Source organism: Protopterus annectens, chromosome 3.part1 (assembly GCF_019279795.1).
Source record: "Protopterus annectens isolate FY-2018-M chromosome 3.part1, PAN1.0, whole genome shotgun sequence".
Classification (NCBI taxonomy): domain Eukaryota; kingdom Metazoa; phylum Chordata; order Ceratodontiformes; family Protopteridae; genus Protopterus; species Protopterus annectens.
Genome location: NC_056732.1, coordinates 1,271,766,464 through 1,271,785,887, shown reverse-complemented (window position 1 = coordinate 1,271,785,887; position 19,424 = coordinate 1,271,766,464). Strand labels below are relative to the sequence as shown.

General features: G+C 41.3%; 1 protein-coding gene across 1 annotated transcript in view; it reads left to right on the top strand.

The window, feature by feature from the left end:
* The window catches only part of LOC122798415 (1-phosphatidylinositol 4,5-bisphosphate phosphodiesterase gamma-1-like), a 3,104,897-nt gene that overhangs the window by 2,146,735 nt on the left and 938,738 nt on the right, over window positions 1-19,424 (top strand). The window contains exon 18 of the mRNA XM_044067334.1: window positions 13,817-13,936. Coding sequence (XP_043923269.1) covers window positions 13,817-13,936 — 120 coding nt within the window. The remainder of the gene's footprint in view (window positions 1-13,816; window positions 13,937-19,424) is intronic.

Here is a 19,424-nt window from a genome sequence, read left to right as displayed (position 1 = left end):
TCTGCACCCCAGACATGGCTGTATTTGCATGGTCTGATAATCTCCAGCGGAAGATGTTTAATATTCTGCTGTCAGAGCCTTTGCCCAGAAGTGTTTTGTATCTGGTACAATTGGGAACTTGGCTTTACTTTGCTTTTCTAGCAGTTCTGCTTGCTCTAGGAATGCTGGTTGACACCTTTGCAAGGACAGAAACGGAAACACTCATTATAATAACTCTAGCACAGTTTGATCTAAATGTAGTTCTTTCAGCTAGTTGCCCATATTTTTTTGCTATCTTTGCTCAAGTTCGAGTTTTTGTGACCTCAAGGACTTCAACACCACCAGGATTTTTGCTCACTATGTGCTTTTTTAAGTTATTACAAATTCAAATTCATTACTTCAGTAATGCTGTCTTTTCACGTAAGCTTCTGAAGACCTTTCTTCTTTTGCCTTTGACCTTTCCCAGCATCCATATATTTTCTGCTGAATCCTTTCCTTGTATTATGTAACCAAAATATTTGAGTTTCAGTTTTACTGTTAGACCTTCCAGTGAACAGTCTGAATTTACTTGCTTAATAAGTATTAAGGGATTTGAGTTTTTTGTAGGCTACAGAATTCTCATTTACTTCCTTAATAAGTATTAAGGGATTTTCTTTTTTTTTGTAGGCCACAGAATTTTCAAAAGTTTTCTTCACCACCTTATTTTAGAAGCATTGAATTTTCAGTGCATAGCTTTACTTTCTGTCCAACTCTTACAGACATATTACTACTCAGAAAACAATAGCTTTGACTGTACAGGCTTTTGCTGGAAGTCTGATGGTCATTTTTCTTTAAAATTTTACCTAGATTTGCCATAGCTTTCCTTTCAAGAAGAAAATATTTCACAGTTGCAGTCACCATTTGTAGAAATGTTTGAGCCAAGGAAGAGAAAATCTGTCACTGCTTCCACGTCTTTTCTTTACCGTTGGGAAAAAATGGATAGGGCAATATGAACTAATTTCATAAGTTCATAGGTTCATACTAGGCTATGTGCCCTAGGGCATTTATAAGCCTTGCCAGAGTGTGTTTGGCTTTTCGCCACCCATTTTAAATTAATTTTGCTATTCCCTTTTTCGAGGTTAGTATACTGTGCCTCTGTCTAACAGTGACACAGAAGTGATACCCGGGGTAAACCTACGATCTCCCATCCACTCATCAAGATTCCTCTTGAAGAGAGTCAATGAGGACTCTGTGTAACCTGGACTGGGATTTTATTCCAGAGTGAAGGGAGCCTCTGGGTTATGAATCTGTCCCTCCAGCATGTCCTATTTATTTCAGTGCTGAGGCTCACGTCTCTTGAGCGCGTGGCTCGATGGGATTTGGATTTTCTGAGGTGCAGCATGTCCATTAATTCCGGGTTGGACATGGCTTTATACGTCAGGCACAGATCGCCTCTGAGCAGGCGGTATGCCACTGAGAAGAGCTGGAGTTTCTTTAACCGGGCAGCATATGGCATCTGTTTGAGCCCTTTGATCCTCTTGGTGAGGTACTTTTGGGGTCTTTCCATTTGCTGCAGGTGTCTGGTAAGGTACATCCCAAAAGGGACATTATACTCAATTATGGGCCTGATGAGGGATGAGTAAAGAGGCACGATGACCTCCCCTGATCTAGATGTGAATCCCTTCATGATTAGGTGGGCTATATAAAATATTTTTCTAACCACTTTGGCCACGTGGTTGTCAAATGAGAGATTGCTATCAACTTGGGTCCCCAGGTCCCTAATTACTTCTTCTGTACTTAATGGATTACCACCTATGTGGTAATTTGTGGGCACTTTGTTTTTGCCAAAGGGCATGACTATACACTTTTTAGCGTTTAGCTTGAGGCCATGGCTCTGGCACCACTTGTCTGTTTCTATGAGGCCCTTTTGGAGGATGCTTGTGTCGGCTGGAGAGTCGATTATGGCGCCCAGTTTGCAGTAATCTGCGAACTTGGTCAGCCACAGTCCTTCCGTGTTGGCCTGTACCTCCGAGAAATATATACCGAACAAGAGGTCCCAGGACTGAGCCTTGTGGGATGCCACTTGTAACTGGTTTGGAGTCTGACATGGCTCCAGCAATTCTAACCATGTGGGTTCTGTCCTTGAGTCAGTTTGCAACCCATCTAGTGACATAGGGGTTTATATTTAAGCTGGTGAGCTTATCTATAATGCCCGAGTGGAGTATTGTATCGAAGGCTTTTGCGAGGTCCAGGTAGGCTGTGTGGACCACCTTCCCCTGGTCAATGGCCTTGGTGACTGTTTCAAAGAAATCAACCAGGTTTAAGAGGCAGGATCTGCCCTTAAAGCCAAACTGGGTAGGATCCAGTGTCTGTAGGTCCCCAATATCTTTATTTATGAGGTCTCTGATGATCCTTTCCATAGCTTTGCAGACCAAGCTAGTCAGGCTTATGGGGCGATAGTTTCCAGGATCCGTTGAGGCACTACCTTTGTGGAGAGGGACCACTGTTGCTGTACGCCACTCTTTGGGTACATATCCTGTAGTAAGGCTGAGATTGAACAGTAGTTTTATGTTTGGGTTTAGCTCTTCTTGGAGTTCATGTAGGACGCAGCCCAGGACACCGTCTGGTCCCATTGATGCTGTGTTTTTTGCTTTGGAGAGGGCGGCTCTTACCTGAGCATCTGAGATGTCAGGGGGGGCAGTACTCTGCTGGGATAGATATTTGCCCTTTTGGTGGGGGGGGGGGAGTTTGCACTGAACCTGTCAGCTAGCATGTTGGCAATGTCTGTGGGTTCGGTGTATTTTTTGTCATTTTGGACTAATTCTGAGCATATCTGGGAATTCCCACCCAGGTTGCTAACATAACTAAAGAAAGCCTTGTGATTATCCTTAGTGTCCTGTGCAATTTTTCTCTCATAGCTGGCCTTAGACGATTTTATGAGTGCCCGTAGTTTTTTGCTAATACTGATCAGAGATGCCTTCCCTTTTTGGGATTTTGCTCTATCATGTAGTAGCTTCCTCCTTCTATTGTATAGTTTGTTTATGGCTGGGGTCCACCAGACAGGACGTCTGCCTTTGGAGGATTGGATCATGGTTTTATTTGGGATTGCATGATCCATGCATTCCTGAAGGTGTTCATAGAATGCGTTTATAAAGGATTATGCGGTCTGGGCCGTATTTTCCACAGGCCCGAAGGCATTGAAGGATTCCACCTCTGTTTTGAGGAGTGTGAAATTTGCTTTAGAGAAGTTTTTCACTGTGGTTTTCTGGGCATGGGGTGGGGTCGGGATGTGAATATCCAGTAAGATTAGTTTATGGTCTGATCTTACCAGTGAGGGATACACTTCTGGTCTGGAGCATAAAGTCCCCATGTTGGTGATGATCAGGTCCAGTATGTTTTCCCCTCTTGTGGGAGTGGTAACAAGTTGTTCCATAGCATTTGAGTTTATAAATTCTAGGAACCTTTGGGCTAGGGTGTTGGAGCTAGAGTAATGCTCCCAGTCTATGTTTGGGTAGTTAGTCGCCCAGTATAATGGTGTTTGGAGAGACCTTCATATTTTCCAGTGTTCTCAGGAAGGCCGAGTGGGGTTCCTGGGTTTGGGAGGGTGGTCTGTAGCAGGCTATAAACTGGAAGGCAGTTTTACCCACTGTTAGTTGCACATGGATAGTCTCTGATGCTTCGTGCTGTGCCACCAACCTGGAGGTGTGGGTATCTTTGACGAATATTGATACTCCCCCTCCTTTTGATTTATTTTTTTTTATAATAAGCAGAAAACCCGCCTCTGCATTTTCTGTTTCACCTTCATCAGCAAGTTGTTCAACTCTTCATCACTTTCAGCCATCAGAATATGGTATAATCTGCATATCTGAGGTTGTTAATATTTCTCCTGGCAGTTTTGATTCCAACATCTGATTTGTCTAGCCCAGCATTTTGCTTTGTGTATTCAGCAAAAAAAATGAAATAAGTAGGGCAAATACACAGCAGAGTCACACTTCTTTCGCAGTAGTGAATCCGAGATCTTACTTCTTTCTTGTTGTACACTAGCCGTTGTTTTTTTCTGCATAAAGATTCCTCCAGAGGCAAGTGGGTAACCTAGTATCTCCATTTCTGTAGTAGCTTAACACAGATTATTGTGGTCCATACAGTTAAAGGCTTTAAAGTAGTCCGTAAAGCAGAGGTAAATATATTTCTAAATCTGTTTGCTTTCTTCGTTTGCGAGAAGATGCTGGCAATTTGATCTGTAGATGTTCCTTGTGTTTCACTGTTGCACTCATTACATTTGGGTTATCTGCTTGCAGGTAGCCCTCAGTCAGCCTGATTAACAAAGTCTTGGGTCCTGCGTCGGTTGCTGTCCCTTCTTCCATGACGTCAGGTCGTCAGGGGTATAAAACATGCAGCTGACGCCATTACATCAGTCTTTCTTGCCGTTCAGTGCCCGAAGCAAAAGCAGTTCACAAGTGCCGGTCGGCAATTTTTGTTTTCGAGTTTCAGAACCGAAGTCTTCAACTAAAAGCAAAGTACCCCATTGGGGAAACTTATTCTTGCTCTTAAATGATGTCAGTAAAAGTAAATAATTGCATTACTTGTGGAAAGCAAATACCTCATAAACATTTTCTTTCGTACTGTATTCCTTGCCTAGGCCCAGACCACGACGTACCTCGCTATCAGTTTTGTGCCTTATTTAAACCACAAACTATCTGTCGTCTGTATATTTACGCTTCTAAATATTTTGGTGCTCGGTTCAATTATCCTGATATGTCTTTGGTCAGCTGTCTGACTACCGATTTTCTGAAAAAATGCAAAGATAAAGATAGAGACAAGCCGCCTAGGTCTAAAGCTGCCGACGCTTCTACTAATCCAGTCGCCAGTTCTCAGTGAGGCGCTTTTGCAGCCCCTGATACCCGCTTCTTCTGATTCACAGACCTCTACTGAGACCCATTCGGAGCCAGGTATGCCGTGAGATGCTTCAACTGTGGAACCTGCAGATGTCTCTACCTTGGATGGGTCCGGAGCTGCTGTGCAGGCACTGGCTTCTGAGGGTGTATTCAGGCCTACTGACTTGCATATTAAACCGACGCCATCTTCTTCTTTAAGGCCTAAATCTCAAACCATGCCTAAAAACTGACACCCAGACCGCATAGTCAGGCCTCTATGCCTAAAAAACAGATGGCTGAAGACCTTATTACTTTAATCAGGGGAAGCCAGCCTTCCCCCTCTAAGAGACCTAGGACTGAGTTTGTCTATAATACTTCCGACCAGGATTCTGAATTTTCTGTTTCCTCTTATGACCAGGATTTACCCTTATCTACCTGTGAGTATTCTGATGCTGAGGACTCCATTCCCTCTGCTTCCCCCCAGAGGATTTCTCTTTTGGTGAAACCCTGCATACTCTCAGGAAAGTCAGGATTTCTCTGATTCTAAAAAGAGGCTTAGGGATTTCTTACTCCTGCCCCAGCACAGGCCTTTAGGCATACCTCTTGTATTAGACATTGCTGTTGATGCTTTTGCAGAATCTAGCGTGGCCCCTGACTCTTTACCTCCTGCTCCCCGGAAACCTGATAGATGTTACAGGTTCCCTGACTCTCACATGTTTTTTTTCAAAAATCCTACTGCGGATCCTGAGACCATTTCACAGGGGCCTAAGGGCATTAAAGCTACTACTGGCAAAAATCCTACCCCCTCTGATAGAGACTCCAGGGCGCTGGATAGATGGGGTAAGAAGGTAGACACCTGCAACTTTGGCAATTAGAGCCTTAAACTGTCAGTTTTATATGTTGAAGTATCAACAGCATATTATTGGATTGCTTAAACAGAAAATGATGATGTTTCCTGATTGTGCTGAAAATAAGGAATTACAGGATTTATTGCATCCAGCTGAACAGGTTGGAAAACATACTTTGCAATGTGGTTTTGACTCTCTAGAGGCATCTTGCAGGGCTGCGTTAACTGGGTCTGTACTTAGAAGGTATGCTTGGCTTAAGGAGCAATCCCTATCAGATCATGTTAAAGCAAAATTACTGGATGCTCCCATAAACCAGGACCGCCTGTTTGGCAACAAGGCAGAAGAAGTTCTTAAAAAGATGGAAGAAAAAGCTAAATCTATGCAAACTGTTAAAGATTTTTTTGCAAGTACAACCTCCAAGATTTAGTAGGCATTGGCCTTCCAAGAATTGGTCCTTTCCTGCCTCTTCCAGACCTTCTCAGTCCAAACCCAGATCCAGCAGAGCTCCCAGGCTGCAGTCCCAAGGTGCGCTCAGGACTAAGCAGTGGGGGCCTCCACTTCCAAATCTGGGAGTAATAAGACTCCCCCCTATGGTAAGCGGTCTCAATGACTTCCTTTCAAAATTTCCAAGCACTTAACATCTGACTGCCCCTTTGGGGGGGGGGGATTGCTCTTCATGCAAAGAACTGGGAACGCATTACCCAGGACAAATGGGTTTTAAATGTAGTGTCCTAGGGATACAGATTTTACTTCCACACATTGCCAACACCAAGCGGGTAGCCAGACCTACCCCCAAATCAGTGGGCAGAGGCCCAAAAACAAGTACTTTTCTCTCTTAAGCATGGGGGCTATTCATTTGGTACCAGAAAAGGAAAAGGGACAAGGTTTCTACTCGAGACTTTTCCTGGTACCCAGAAAAGACGATTCATGGTGTCCTGTGCTTTGGAACAAGATCCCAGTTCGTATTAGGCAGAGCCCCTCACTGACTCAATTCAAGAGAAATCTTGATGAGTGGATGGGAGATCGTAAGTTTACCCCAGGGGTCACATCTGTGTCACTGCTAGACAGAGGCACAGTAAACTAATTCTATTATATAAGGGGACCTTCATTGTGTCACTACTAGACAGAGGCACAGTATTCTAAATTTATTCTGTACATTTTTGTACCATTTCATGGGGTGGCAAAAGCCACATCACTATGGCTAGGCTTACAAATGCCCCAGGGCAGATAGCCTAGTACTATACTATGAAACTATCCTGGACCTGTCTACTCTAAACACCTTTTTGGAGATTCCAAAATTCAAGATGCTGACTCTTCACCAGTTGCTTCCTATAGGCAAAGATGCCTGGTTGGCAACACTAGATTTTAAAGAAGCATACCTGCACATCCCAATCAGAGAATCTTGCAGAAGATACCTACGCTTCAAAGCAGGCTACACGCACTATCAGTTCTCTGCACTGCCCATTGGCTTATCTACTGTGCCTAGGGTATTCACAAAGTGCCTAGTTCCAGTTATTGCATTTTGCAGGCAAAGAAATATTCAAATATACCCATACCTGGACGATTGTCTAATTCAGGCAGAAAGCTAGGACATACTTTTGAATCATCTGGCCTTTGTACAAAGGGTTCTAACTTGTCTGGGGTGCATCATAAACGAAAAGAAATCACACCTGGTACCCTGTCAACAAATTATATTCCTGGGAGCAAGCTTGAATACAACTTCCCAGATGGCTTTCCTCACGCCAGAGAAACAGATTCATTTGACAACCTACTTCAAACAAGTGGCTACAAAAACCCTGCTATCTGCAAGACAAATACTGCAAGCCTTGGGGTTCATGGCCTCATGCATTCTTCTAATTCTATATGCAAGACTGCATATGAGGAAACTACAGTGGTATCTAAAAAGCCTATGGTGTCAACATTCTCAGGATCTAGAATCAATGATTCCTATCATAACTTGCCTACGCCTAGAGTTCCTTTGGTGGGCAGAGGCCTGCCACCAAAACAAGGGACTACCTTTCACACACCCCCCCTGCCGGCCAAACCCTAAGAGACACATCAGACTATGCATGGGGAGCTCACCTGGCAGGGAAGTGCATTCGGGACAAATGGAACCCAAGTCAAATGCACCTGCATATCAATCAAAAAGAAATGTTAGCTGTACAGAATGCTCTGACAGCCTTCAAGGATCACATTCTTCCAGGACAACTAATGGTAAAGACAGACACCACCACTGTTATGTGGTACATAAACAAGCAGAGGGGTACACATTCTTACCCCCTCTGCAGACTAGCCATGGCAGTGTGAAACACAGCCTTGAGCTACCAAGTGCACCTACAAGCTCAGTTCCTGCCAGGAAAATTAAATGCACTGGCAGACGGACTAAGCAGAAACCTCATGGACCCACATGAGTGGAAACTGGAACCAAGGATTTTCAACATGTTGACAAGCAAATGGGAGAGCCCAGATATAGACCTGTTTGCCTCTCCCCAGAACTACCAATTGGACAAATTTTGCACAAGGACTCCCCACAAACAAGCCTGGAAAGTGGATGCTCTGTCCTTCAGCTGGAAAAACCTATCAGTCTATGCCCCCCCCTGCCTCTGCTCTCCAAAGTACTTCTAAAACCAAACAGGACACACCAACGATGATTTTGATTGCTCCAGACTGGCCACGCCAACACTGGTACCCCCTCCTGCGCAGTGTGTCATGGGTATACCCATGGCACCTGCCTCTGACTCCTTCCCCATTGTCTCAGCAGGAGAACCAGATTCTGCACCCTCAGCTTCTAACACTGAACCTAGCAGCCTGGCTAATCACCTAATCTCTCCTGTACCTTCCCTCAGTAAACCTGTGATAGATATCATTTTAGAGGCAAGGAGGCCTAGTACTAGAAAATCTTATGCTGAAAAATGGAAAAGATTCTGTGCCTGGAACCAATCTCAAAGGATGAACACAGCAACGCCCAATTTACCTCATATTTTACATTACTTAACTGAGATGCTTCACAAGGGCCTGTCTTTTTCCTCCATCAAAATTCATGCCTCAGCCATTTCAGATCATTATAACACAGAACCTCCCATCTTCTCTCATCCACTGCTTAAGCAGTTCCTCAGAGGGGCAAAAAAACTGAGACCACTCAGGAGAGCTCCAACCCCTGCCTGGGACCTTAATTTTGTTTTGGAGAAACTCACTCTACCTCCTTTCGAGCCAGCTGCTACTGCAGACTTAAAATTTATTTCTTGGAAAACAGCTTTCCTTTTAGCAATCACTTCAGCAAGAAGGGTATCTGAATTACAGGCCCTTATGGCAGTGGAGCCTTTCATCATCTTTCGTGCGGACAGGGTGTCCCTCAGAACCAATCCATCCTTCATGCCCAAGGTGGTATCCAGTGTGGCTCTTAATCAGTCCATTCATTTGCCAACCTTATTTCCCAATCCACAGAACAAAGGGGAACAGATACTGCATTCCTTAAATGTGCACAGACAACTTAGATTCTACTTGGACAGTACTAATCCTTAAAGGAAATCTGAACAACTGCTGGTGGCATTTGTTGCAGGGGCAGAGGGGAAGGCTATTTCAAAGCAAACCATTTCTAAATGGATAGGCAATTGCATTCATTTCTGCTATAATCACCATGGAAAACCTATCCCACAGGGGATCAGACCTCACTCCACCAGGGCTGCATCCCACAGGGGATCAGACCTCACTCCACCAGGGCTGCATCTACCTCTACAGCCTTTCTCAGAGGAGTCCCTACCAGGGACATCCTAGAAGCTACTACCTGGAGTTCTGTACATACTTTCACCAGGCATTATTTGCCAATTTTCTATAAATCCAGAGCTGGCTTTGTCACTGCAGTCTTGCACGGCCTTATAGCTGGTCCTAATGTTATCTAAATTCCTTTTCCCAACCATAGCTTTGGGAATCTACCCAAATGTGATGACTGCAACAGTGAAACACAAAGAACACAGTACAGTTGTGTACACTTACTATTAATGTAGATGTTCAAGTGTATTCACTGTTGCAGTTCTGGTTACACTCCCTCCAGCACCCTAACTTCTTTTGGCTATACCTCTACTTTCCTTTACTATGCTTAAAAGCTTTTTGGTGTATTTGCTTTTTTGTTGGAGGTATATCGTTGTATTTTTATATTTAATTGCTTCCCATTAGGGGGGTACCTGACATCTGGGGCAAGAAAAAATGATGTAATGGCATCGGCTGCATGTTTTATAACCCCGACGACCTGATGTCATAGAAGAAGGGACAACAACCGACGCAGGACCCAAGACTTTGTTAATCAGGCTGACCAAGGGCTACCTGCAAGCAGATAACCCAAATGTAATGACTGCAACAGTGAATACACTAGAACATCTACATTTTATGGTAAGTGTACACAACTGTACTTTATTTTGCCCTTTCTAAAACCCGCTTGTGCATCTTGCAGTTTTTGGTTCATTTATTCCTAGAGTCTAGCTTGCACGATGTAGGGCATTACCTTACCAGCATGTAAAACAAGTGCTGTTATTTTATAATTTAAGCACTCCTTAGTAATGACATTTTTGCAATTGAGATATAAACTGACTTTTTCCAATCCGATGGCCAATATTAACATTTTACAAATTTGTTGGCAAATTCCAGGCAACACCAAAATAGAGTAATTTTGCAGGGATTTAAACAGTTCAGCTGGAATTCCATCACTTTCTGCAACCTTGATATTAGCAAGGATTTCTAGGGTTCATGTACCTTCACTGTCCATGATGCCTTGCTGTGGATCAAATGACATACAGTTGTATGCATCGGTGATGTTAGGTCCTTCTTATGTAGTTCTTCTGTACATTCTTACCACTTCTTTAAATGTCTTCTAGGTCCTTCCCATCTTTGTATGTTATCTGGCCCATTTTTCCATGGAAGTTTCCCTTAATGTTGCCCATCTTTTTGAGAGGATCTTTGTCGTTCTGTTAACTTCTTCCATTGCTTTGCACTGCTCATTTAGGTATGCTTCCCTGTCTCTTCTTACTGCTCTCTGAAAGTCTGTATTCAGTTTGTCGTGCTTCTCTGTCGTTTTTGCTGTGTTCCTTTCCTTGGCCATTTCTGAAGCATCCACAGACAGATGCTTTGCCTCCTTAATCATATTTCTGTTTGAAACATTTTGTTGTGCCCTCCTTCTTAACCTTCTTTCTATTTGGAACATTTTTGTCGTGCCCTCCTCCTTAACCTTCTTTCTATTTGGAACATTTTTGTCGTGCCCTCCTCAGCAGTATCACAAACTTCAGGCCATAATTCTTCAGGCACTCTAGCCACTAGGTCAGATCCCTAAATCTGTTCTGCGTCTATGCTACATATTCATTTGGAATATCATTGAGCTTGTACCTGGTTGGCCTGGTGTTTTTTCTTGGTTTCTTTCATTTTTGTCTGCAAGAAGAAGCTGATGGTCTGAGCCACAGTTAACTCCAGATCTTGATTTTGCTGATTATATATAGTTCATATTCTCTAACTGTAAAGTATATAGTCAGTCTGATTTTGCTATTGGCCATCTGGTGGTAATTTGTGTGTAGTCATCTCTTTAAACTGTTGGAAAACAGTGCTTGCTATTACCATTATTATTTATGACTCAATCCTGCCATTCTTTTAAACCAACAAGGGTGGACAATCATCAGCCCCTCCTCAAAGTACTCACACTGAAAGCATGGAAGATTTCAGGTTAGTGTCCCACAATCATCTCTTATTGAATCCATGTTACAGGAGGCCGAAGGCCCATCATATAGGAAATTCCATGCAACCGTATGGAAGAAGGGGTTCATTATGCTGCAGTAAGGAAAATTTGGATCCTGTAGCTGATTTGTCTGTCCATATAAGGCTGTGCAGTAATATTCTGAACTTTGTGACCAGAATCTTGCTCGTATTTGTCAAAGTGCATCTTTCAGTAGTGTCAGACTTGCATGTCAATGGATTTCCCAATCATTTAAACTCGTCTACTAAGCTATTCTTGAAAGGTTTATTATAACTGAAAACACCTGTTCCTGTTCCATTGGAATGTTATTTTGTGATTATGAAGCTCACACTGATTATATTAAAGCTTGACGGTTCTGCTACTGTTTTAATTCCTGCTTGGAGGACATTTTTCTTGGTTGCCATCAGTTCAATTCAGATGATCTCCAAACTAAAAGCTTTGATTGTGTAAATGGATTGGTAGCCAGCACTTCTTTTAAGTCTGCTGTGCTGTGGTCTTAGAGCTGTCTTTGAATTAATATGTATCCATCATCCCATCTTTCACCCTATTATACAAAAAGAGAGGAAGAGGATTTAGCATACCGTAGAACTTACCAGATAGCTAAAGATACTATACTAACAAGACTAAAGACTTTTGATTCTGTGACTTACCCTATGGCTCTCTCATAATAGCAGAGAAGGATAGAACAGTATCCAGGCAAACTTTTATAAGGGCAACCAAATTCTCTCACCTTTTGTTATGGTAGGTCTTACACTTTCTTTGTCAGGGCACGCGCACTTGAGCAGTTGCCACCACTGCAACATCCTTTAAAATTTAAGGCTCTCATTTGACGGCATTCTGAGGTGGTCAGTTAGCCCTCTGTCCTCACCTTCTCCAAATATTACAGAGTCATTTTGCTTCCACTGCCCTAAAAGGCATGCTGTATCTCTCTACATGTGACTGCCAGAGACCTGCTCACTGCATATAGTGCAGCAGTGATCCTTATGACGACTATAGATTGGTTATGTGAGAGTACTCACAGTAACCATCAATGTTTCAAATAGGGTTATTGATGCAAAATAATATAATCAGCAGCTGAAGTAGATGTGGGAGTAAAGCAAAGTGTATGTGTGTGTGTGTGTGTGTGTGTGTGTGTGTGTGTGTGTGTGTGTGTGTGTGTGTGTGTCCTGCAAGGTACTGGCATCCTGTTCAGGATTGTTTACAACCTTGCACATACCGAGTACCAGTGTAGGTTCTAGTGCCCTCTCAACCCTGCATTGGCTTAAGTGTGTTTTTTGCGAATGAATGAAGTTTATAAAATCCTCCAAGATTTTTTTTTAATCATATTGTAAAATGTATAGATCTCTGCAGAGTTGAAAACAGACGTAATGCAACCATGCATTTATTACCTCATCCACATCTAATAGCTGTGGAGTGTCACACCTCCAGCAGCCTGTGCACATTCTTAGATTCCAGAGCATTATATTTAAAAAGGTTAAAGAATAATAAGCAAAACAGTTTTATGTATCTGGTGAACAGTAAATGCTATTAGAAATGTACAAACAGCAGTGTGTTCAGGAGGTCTTTTTTGCAACAATAGAAGTCAGTCTTTCACAGTTCTGTATTGTAACAATTATAATGCAGAAAAATCCAGAGTTATATTTTTTCTAAATTTTCACACACAACTTTTCTTATGTTGGAAACTCTCCACCTTATGTATTTATTGTTAGTAACAGGTTTTGTTCAGGAGACTTGAGCTTTTATGTGATGGCAGCTAATTCCTTTCTGACTGCTTATTTATTGAAATATTTATAGAAATATGGAAAAGTATGCCTGGTTGTATAATGCTTGCAAAAAAGGAATGCTGTAAGGTAACAGAAAATGTTGAATGGCATGACATGTAGTGTGTCCTCACTAGTCAGCAGTTCATAGGTACGTCGGTGTTTTTCTACTGAAGATGCACACTGAGAGTTGCATTGTGGTGACCATTCAGAATAATGCTCACTACAAAACTAGTTGCTAATGTAACTTGGGGTATTAACATTCCAGCTTTGTAGGTGTGTCTTCTGTATATGAATGTGTGGGTGGGTGCCACTTTTGAGTTTTGTGTTGTTCACCATCTTGTACATTTTAGAATGCGTTCTGTTTGTGTAACATTTTGGTAGCACTTATTCTGATGCATGCAGCTGAAGACTATCAACTTTTTGCGGTGATGAGTATTGAGTCCATCCCCTTGCATCTCTTATAAATGATTTTTCTAAGAGCTTATTTCTTGTTCTGTTGCTCTTTGCATTTAATTTTGGTTCTAGGAGTTGTACGTGTATTGGTATGTTCATTTGTATTATGCTGTTTTACATAGGTTTAAGATGAATGTAAACATCTTAAATGTTGTTCTCTCTTTTTTTTTAACCATATACTAACAGTTGGTACCATGCCAATCTTACAAGACTGCAAGCGGAGCACATGCTCATGAGGGTGCCACGGGATGGAGCCTTCTTGGTTCGTAAACGGAATGAGTCCAACTCTTATGCCATTTCATTCAGGTAAACATAGCAGTATGGTAATTAAAGGTGAAATGTTCATATGTTTGAAAAGTGGCGAAATGTTTTTTTGCTTTTTAGTGTTTCATGTTTGCTTTTCTCAACTCCACTGAAAACTCCTTTGCTCTCCAAGGATTATACTGCTCCCTCTCTGTATCATTTTATTCTTTCAGCACCGTAGTGTTCCTTGTGAGACACACCTGTTCATCAGTCCATCATGTTCCCTCAAGCAACCGAGTTACAGGTAGCTTAGTTTTTTGGGCTGTGTTTGTACAAGTCAGTAAATACCTTTTGTTTTCCATCTTATTCCATGACATTGGAATTAAGGTCACAGTTCTTGTTTTACACATTATTTAGTGTGCTGGTGAACTATCCAACTTCCTTCCTCCCTTGTTAGAGTACACTTACATTGATGATCCTGTTGATGACAATGTTAACCTAACCAAAAGGGGGGGGGGTATTTAGTCTGCTTCTTTCTTAATTTCATCAGATCTTACATATTTTTTTCCAGAGGATTCTTTTCAGCAAGTGCATGGGAAAAATACTGAGCGAGGCATTATAGGGGACTATAAGATACCTATTCATATGCACTTTGAAGTAGACATACTTAAAAGTTATTGCCAAAATTTATGAGGACTTAGTGCTCGCCTCCCATATCGATCAGTACTGTACATGATAACCCTGGGGTAAGTTTGTCTGTCAAGATTAGTCTTGAAGGTAGTCAAAGTAATATTTTAGTGGTAAGTTATTCTGTAGACTGTGTGAGTATGTTGAGGTATAAACCTACCCTTTTCAGAGTATTGTATTTATTGTAAATTTAAGTCCCTTCTTTTGCTGTTTGTATTGCCACTGGTTTGGCGAAGAAGTATGTCAGATAGGATTCAGACTTTCACAGCTTGAAGAGCGAAATGTAGGTCACCTTGGAGCAGCTGGTAGACTAGCAAGTATGAGGAGAATGAATACTTGTAGGAATTACATCCTTTAGTTTTTCTAGGTGCTTTTCCAGGTGAGTAATATGCTTCCATTTGTAGTTAGAAAAGTAGGCATTGTACCTGAAGAAGGGTTTGGTAAGGGAAGAGTACACTGGTTTGAAGTCTTCCTGCGATCTTGAGCGATATTCCTTTGGGAAGTAACTGGGGCTGATAGAAGTATTTTTTTGGCTATGGTGGAAACATTATAATCAAATGAGAGAGTTCTGTCCACTTAAGTACTCAGGCCTCTTTTGATAATGTCTGGCTGAATGGGAGTACAATTTGTAATGTTTGAGGTGGGATCAGCTTTTTATAGAATGCTGCTGTGAGGTGTTACTTTGCATTTGGTTTGATACCAATTTTAGTACACAAGATGTGTACATATTCTAGCCCTTGCAGGAGCTGTTTAGCATGATTGTAAGAGAAAATAATACTTGGCTTGCAGTCATCAGAAGACTTGGTGAACCACACTTCTGGATAGTGCTTTGGCTTGGATGTCTGTGAAATGCTGAAGAGGACAGGGCCCAACACTGAACCCTGTGGTACCCCACTGGTTATATTACATCCACAGAGGGTACCAGCAACTTTAGCAAGTTGGGATTTGTTGAAGAGCTGATTTGCTGTCCAGTGTTTGACGCTGGTGTTTACATTAAGTACTTTCAAGTTATAGGTCTCAGAAGACTTGAATACACCAAGATAAGCATTGTGCAGAGAGTCACCATTGTCTGCAGCCTTTGTAACCTTTTCAAAGAAGTTTATTAGGTTTAAGAGAAAGGACCTGTCCATCAGAAATCCAAACTGATTGGGGTCTAGATCAGTTAAATTGCTTATGTCTGCATTAATGAGTTCTGCTATGACAATTTCCATGGCTTTGCATATAAGGCTAGTAAGGCTTATGAGCGTGTAATTACTTGGGCCTGTATATGGCCTCTGTTTTGCAAAGGAGTCACAGTGGTTGTTTTTAGGCATCAAGCACAAGCTTTTGTGGGTAGGCTAAGACTGAACAGTTTAAGTAGAGGTTTGGTCACTGCGCACACAGCATTGATGACTGCACCTTGGTATGTTGTCTGGTCCCGTGAAAGTTTTATTTTTAACCCTTGACATGGTTTCTGAGACTTTGTCCAAAGTTATTTCAGGGAGAGACTAAAATCTTTAGGGGTACTGGGATCAACAGTGCATGGAGGGTGTTTAAAGTTAGCACCAAATATGTCTGCTGATCTATTGGCTGTATCCTTGTATTTGGATTATGTGATATCATTGTGGATGAGTTCCGTGCATTGTTGAACAGTATCCCTGAATGTACTCTCTTAACTGAAGAAGGATTTGTAGTTTCCCTTGGTATCCATATCAACCTTAAAAATAATGGTTAAAGGTTTTCTTAGCAATTCTTTTTGCTTTTTTATGATCTCATCATGTAACATTGACTTTCTGGTTTTATAATGTCTAATTTCTACTTTATTTAGATCATTTGAGCTCTGTTTATTTAAAATTTAGTAAACTCATATTTGTATCTACTGTATGTTGAGCAGCCGCTGGCACTTTCTGATGATGTAATAAGGGGGGGATGTAGTTCAGTACTGTGAGGTAGTGGATTGAAGTGTGTGTGTCAATGCTAAGAGCAGGTAGTTATTTTCTGTAGCATTCTGTGTTAATGAAACTTACTTGTTCTGATTATAACCTGATTTACCTGACGAATTGGTGCAGCCACGCAGTCTGGACAAAATTATCTGGCACAGCAGCTCCATCTGTTTCAGATCCAGTATTGCCAGCAGGGAACAGCATCCTATACTGGTGCTGTTGCATGGCAATACATTGTCCATTGCAGAGGCTCCACCTGTAGGACAGCATGGCCAGTATAACTGAGTTCTCCTCTTCCAAGATGAGGATGGGTATGTGGGGCCACTAACCCACCAGGAAATTAAGTCTGCTTTTGAAAACAGAACACTGTGAGCTTGCCCCTACAGGAGTTTGAGACATTGCTTGTACTATACCAGATAGCATATGTGAATGGTTCCAGACTCTCTGCCTCTTGAAACCTGCAGTACAGCTTCACCTGTATGTGATTTTCAGTACTATAGGCAGTTTGGCTTCCCACCAGGTGCCACCTGCAGTACCTAGTCTCATATACAGGGCCAAGAAACTTATTAAGTTCAAGGCATAGTTTCCATTCCAGCACTAATCTAGACACAATGTATGACACATCCAAATATTACTTCCCTGTAGGCTAACACTGAGATGTTTCACATAGCACTAATTTTCTTCCTAAAGTTATCATCCATTATAGAAAAATGTTTATTACAGTATTGTATCTGTTTTATTAACTGCATGTCAAGCACTGTACATTTTACCAGGAGTTGTTCCATTTTGCTTTTTATTTGATTATAAAAATGTATTTAGTTATTTATTGCTTTAGTGTCTGCTTGCCTGATTGAGTGACATATTGATTGTGCTGCAGTTTGCGTCACTTTGTTGAAAATGGCTTCAAACTATAGAATTACATGCATGCCCACTCTTACCCAACTACTAGCTATTTTTACTCCCTGTATTACATCATCATTATGCTGTAGCATATGAGAGGGAATCAGCAAGTGCATGCACATTTACTCAACACACAGGAAAGTTTAACTTAAAAATATTGTTCATGTGACGAAACCAAAGTAAAAATTACGTACCTTGGATTCAGAAAGCCCACTTTATGTGAAAATAGGTTTAATCATTTCACAAATGAAATTGTACAAAAATGCCTTCATGCATGATCAAGTTTGTGCTCCACTTTACATTTTCTAATAGTGCTTTTTTGACATATTTCAGTACAGTCTAAAGTTAGGGATCATAATTTCCTACACCATTTTTGTTATATTCATTCTTTTGTTAGACAATTCTTTAATGCAGGAGTTCCACCAGAGATGTTTATTCCTGAATTTACCATTATATATAGGACAGATAGGTACTGACTTTTCCATGCAGTTTAAATGCATCTTTCTCTTTGGCCCATTTGCATGGGATTGTTGGCAATTTTGCCCATGTCTTTTATAAGCTGAGGTGGATTTGCCTTGGGAAAGTTTGTAAAGGTGGTTTTATTTGGTGATTGGGAGGTAACACTAACGGTGAAGATGATTGATTTATGATCAGATTTAACTGTGAATAAAGAGATGTGGGGTGGATAGAGGTGGGAGCTAGGCTGGTAAGTATCAAGTTAAGGATATTAAAAACTCTAGTGGGTAATTTCACAATTTGGTACTGCACATTGGTATTAACAAAGTCTGAGAAACACTGAACAGATCCATTTTAAGAGGTTTACGTGTTCCAGTCAGTAATTGGTTAATTGAAATTCCATAGCAGGAAGGTTTTGGTTTAATATTTATCCACCTCGATGTTAAGGTACTTCCCATGATATGCAGGGGACATCAGTGGGGATCCTTAGCTAGCAATGGAGTAATAGTTGGATTTGTTAAGGGTCATTTAAAAAAATCTGTAGAGCTGCAAGTTAAAGCTGAGAGCAGTTGAAGGATAGGCTGTTGTCTGCCTGACTGTTGCTGAAGTCTGTCTGCATTTGATTTGGAATTGACGTTTTTTATTAAGGTTTGGTTACTTTTATTTATTTATTTTATCTTTTTCTTGTGTTTGTTTTAAGTTTTTTGTTCTGTTGGAGTTTTAAGATGTCTTGCCTAGGGTCAGTTAGAAAAGAATTCCTTTGCAGACAGTGAATAACATTCAGCTAATTAGTGGGAGGAGCTGAGAAACAGCATTCCTGTTTAACTAATTTTTTTGAGGCATCTTTATTTAACTGTAGTACTTATATAGCGTGCTTGCTTTTCTTTGCCTGACTATTGCTGGTCTCTGTCTGCATTAGATTTTGAATAGAAATTTTTCATTAAGGTTTGGTTACTTTTATTTTTTTTATCTTTTTCTTATATTGCATTTGTTTTGTTGTAAGATTTTTGTTCTGTTGGAGTTTTAAGAGGTCTTGCCTAGGGTCAGTTAGAAAAATTAGAAAATAATTCCTTTGCAGACAGTTATTAGCATCCAGCTAGATAGTGGGAGGAGTTAAGAAACAGCATTCCTGTTTAACTAGAATTTTTTGGAGGCATCTTTATTTAACTGGAGTACTTATTCAGCTTGCTTGCTGTTCTATGTCTGACTTATTGCTGATCTCTGTTTACATTTGATTTTCTCGTCCACCCGCCCAAGAGTAGTTGCAGTCTTAAACTTGGTGGCTGTTGAGTTGCCTGCCCCTACTATTAATCTGAGTTTGAACGCTCATAGGTTCATAGGTTCATACTAGGCTATCTGCCCGAGGGCATTTATAAGCCTAGCCAGTGTGTGTTTGGCTTTCGCCACCCATTTTAAATGAAGTTTGCTATGCCCTTTTTCGAGGTTAGTATTACTGTGCCTCTGTCTAACAGTGACACAGAAGTGATACCCGGGGTAAACCTACTATCTCCCATCCACTCATCAAGATTCCTCTTGAAGAGAGTCAATGAAGGGACTCTGCCTAACCTGGACTGGGATTTTATTCC